This window comes from Zophobas morio, unplaced genomic scaffold, assembly GCF_036711695.1.
Source record: "Zophobas morio isolate AGI-343-1 ecotype UQ-CSIRO unplaced genomic scaffold, CSIRO_AGI_Zmor_V1 ptg000008l, whole genome shotgun sequence".
Taxonomy (NCBI): domain Eukaryota; kingdom Metazoa; phylum Arthropoda; class Insecta; order Coleoptera; family Tenebrionidae; genus Zophobas; species Zophobas morio.
In genome coordinates, this window is record NW_026972113.1 from 9621575 (window position 1) to 9624722 (window position 3148).

Consider the following 3148-nt stretch of genomic DNA (forward strand, 5'->3'; position numbering starts at 1 on the left):
TTCCCATTCATGAAATAATTAAATAATATTTAAGCATAATTAATCTCATTATTTGTAATTTTTAAATATGATAAATATTAATGTATTTATAATAATTAAACCGCGAAAATGTGGTGCTGTGAACACGAAGGAAAGTAGATATAAAGGCCCGAAACAGAGGTAACGTCCGTCATATTTGGTTACTTGAAAATCTCATTTCTCTACGCTCATTATTTTCTAATACGGTTCTGTACCATATTGACGTCACTTGCGCTGACAGCTGACAGTTCAAAAACCCGTACCAACCTAAACCACAAGCACGGTTGTAGAATAGATAGGTTTGTATACTAATGGCTTGGGATGGCGACGCTTCTTTTCGATCCCTATATCCATGGAAAGGACACATACAGCTAGCGCCTCTACCTTGTCGAGCGGAAATCATTCTAGTTATTTTGGGGATTTTCGTTTACATTGCTTTATGAACAATACAAAATTTGTAAATGACATTTGATCGGAGTCGATAAGTACGATTTCTTTTATTAATTACATCGGTTATAGACAGATGCCTATAGAGTTCTGTGTCCCTATCTATGGTGTCCCTAAAACGTCAAAAACCAGGCGACGCGATCGGCAATTGGCGTCGCTGACCAGGGATATGCAAATGTATGCTAGTGTATCAACCTATCTATTCTACAACCGTGACCACAAGTCATCCATTTATCAAAGAAGACTTTATTACGAACGATAAGATAGCACAATAATTGCACAATAAAATAAAAAATTCTCGTAGAAACAAGATTGCGTGTTTAGCAAGCACCATCAACACAACCCAGTCCACCAGTTCCACCAACACTACCAACCCACACACCCTACAGTCGTCCTCCAAAGTAACATTGAATTTCAAAAACCCACAAATTCAAAAATATGTAATTCGTCTTTTTCATGAGCTCCTAGTGCGACTAAACAAACAGTATGTACCTCTCCAGCAACGGCTCGGTGACCCCCGAAAAGAGGTTAGGTCAAAATTGCATAGTGCAGCCCCTGTTGACCGACCTATACCAAATAACGATGGCTTACGCCTACTGGAAGTCCGGCAAAACGCAAGAGCACGCCGTCTTCGACCTATTCTTCCGAAAAAACCCGTTCAACGGTGAATTCACCATATTCGCAGGCCTTGAGGAGTGTGTCAAGTTCGTGGATAAATTCTCGTATTCGAAGAGCGACATCGACTACATAAGGCAAGTTTTACCGTCTAATGTTGAAGAGGAGTTTTATGGGTATCTGGGTAACCTTACGGCGAAAGGGGTGTCGCTGTATGCGATGCAAGAAGGAAGTGTGGTTTTTCCTCGGATACCCATGCTGCGGGTTGAGGGCCCCCTCATTGTGGTGCAACTTCTCGAAACCACGCTTTTAAACCTGGTGAACTATGCGAGTTTGATTACTACGAATGCGTCGCGGTTTCGAATGGCTGCCAACAAACTCAATTTGTTTGAATTTGGGTTGAGGAGGGCGCAAGGACCGGATGGGGCCCTATCGGCTTCCAAGTACTCATACATTGGGGGTTTTGATGGTACTAGTAACGTTCTGGCTGGGAAGTTGTTCAATATTCCGGTTAAAGGGACCCATGCCCATTCATACGTCACGTCTTTTAACAGTTTGGATGAACTAACGACGAAGAATCTCGCTCCGAATAAAGGGGGGAAACCGGTGGATTTCGTGGATTTGGCTGTGAGCTGGCGCAAGAAAATTGTGTCCATTTTTAATGTAATGTTGTCAGAGGTTAACAATGGCGAGTTTGCCGCTTTTATATCGTTCGCTATAGCTTTCCCTAATAGCTATCTCGCTTTAGTGGACACTTACGACGTTAAAAAAAGCGGTTTGATTAATTTTAGCGCTGTGGCACTCGCTTTGGGTGATTTGGGGTATGAGCCGGTCGGCATACGCTTGGACAGTGGCGACCTGGCATATCTGTCACTAGTGGCACGCGAAGTCTTCACCCAAATCAGTAAAGACTTCAAGCGTCCATCCTTCGCTAAATTAATGATCATGGCGTCGAACGACATCAACGAAGAAACGATCCTCAGTCTGAACGAACAAGGGCACGAAATTGACTCCTTTGGAATAGGGACGCATCTAGTGACCTGCCAGAAACAACCAGCGCTAGGAGGGGTGTACAAAATGGTCGAAATCAACGGCCAAGCGCGAATTAAACTCAGCCACGATGTGGATAAAGTGACCATTCCGGGAAAAAAAGACGCTTATAGGTTATACGGGGACAGCAACCTGGCCCTAATTGACTTGCTTCAAATCTCGTCGGAAGATCCCCCTGAAGTGGGGAAAAAAGTCCTGTGCAGACATCCATTCCAAGAGTCAAAAAGGGCATTCGTGACTCCGTCAAAGGTGGAAAATTTGCTACAACTGTATTGGAAGGACGGGAAGATTTGCCAGCCGTTGCCGAACATGCAAGAGATTAAGGAGAGAGTGGTGAACAGTTTGAAGATACTGAGACCTGATATTCGGAGGGCGTTGAATCCTACGCCTTACAAGGTGGCAGTTAGTGATAATTTGTATCACTACCTGCATAATTTGTGGCTCGAAAATGCCCCCATAGGGGAGCTGTCGTAGTGTATGTGGTAGTCGCTGTGAAGTATTAGATTTTTCTCTATTTTATATAAATGGTTATTTTATTTTATGTAATTGTATACTTTTTATGAATAAATGTTATCGTCAAGTTTTATTAAGGGTTTTAAGTATCCTATTATTCAGTAAACCTGCTTAAAATGGTAATTTTCTGTGGGAAAGTATCGATTTTGCAATTAGGCTCCGCCTCTTGGTCTGACAACGAATGAAAAATGCATCACAATTAAGCTTGGGATGGATATGGGTACACGTATTAAAACAAAAGAAAAAAATATAAGCCCGCCCACCCGCCCTATCGCAATTGTGATGATTTTTTTATACGCCGTGAATCGAGAGGGCGGAGCTTAACTGCAAAATGCTTATTTCTTTACAAGAAATTAAAAACATATTTTTGAGTATCGTGTTCAAAGAATACTATGTATATTAAGAAAAAAAAATTGGTCTAAAGAGTTTAGACAGTACTTCCCTCGCTGTCGGAAACTTGACGACTGCATGCCTATTGTGTTTTTTTTCTCATTACATTTTTGTA

General features: G+C 41.9%; 1 protein-coding gene across 1 annotated transcript; it reads left to right on the forward strand.

The window, feature by feature from the left end:
- The first annotated feature begins 695 nt into the window (after positions 1-695).
- LOC135125258 (nicotinate phosphoribosyltransferase-like) lies at positions 696-2716 on the forward strand. Its single transcript, XM_064050699.1, has one exon. It carries the CDS (start codon positions 952-954, stop codon positions 2602-2604), a length of 1653 nt encoding a protein of 550 aa, XP_063906769.1. The 5' UTR covers positions 696-951; the 3' UTR covers positions 2605-2716.
- The last annotated feature ends 432 nt before the right edge of the window (positions 2717-3148 follow it).

Excerpts from the sequence above, each read along its gene's own strand:
- LOC135125258 (XM_064050699.1), top strand. The coding sequence starts at position 952 with ATGTACCTCTCCAGCAACGGCTCGGTGACCCCCGAAAAGAGGTTAGGT.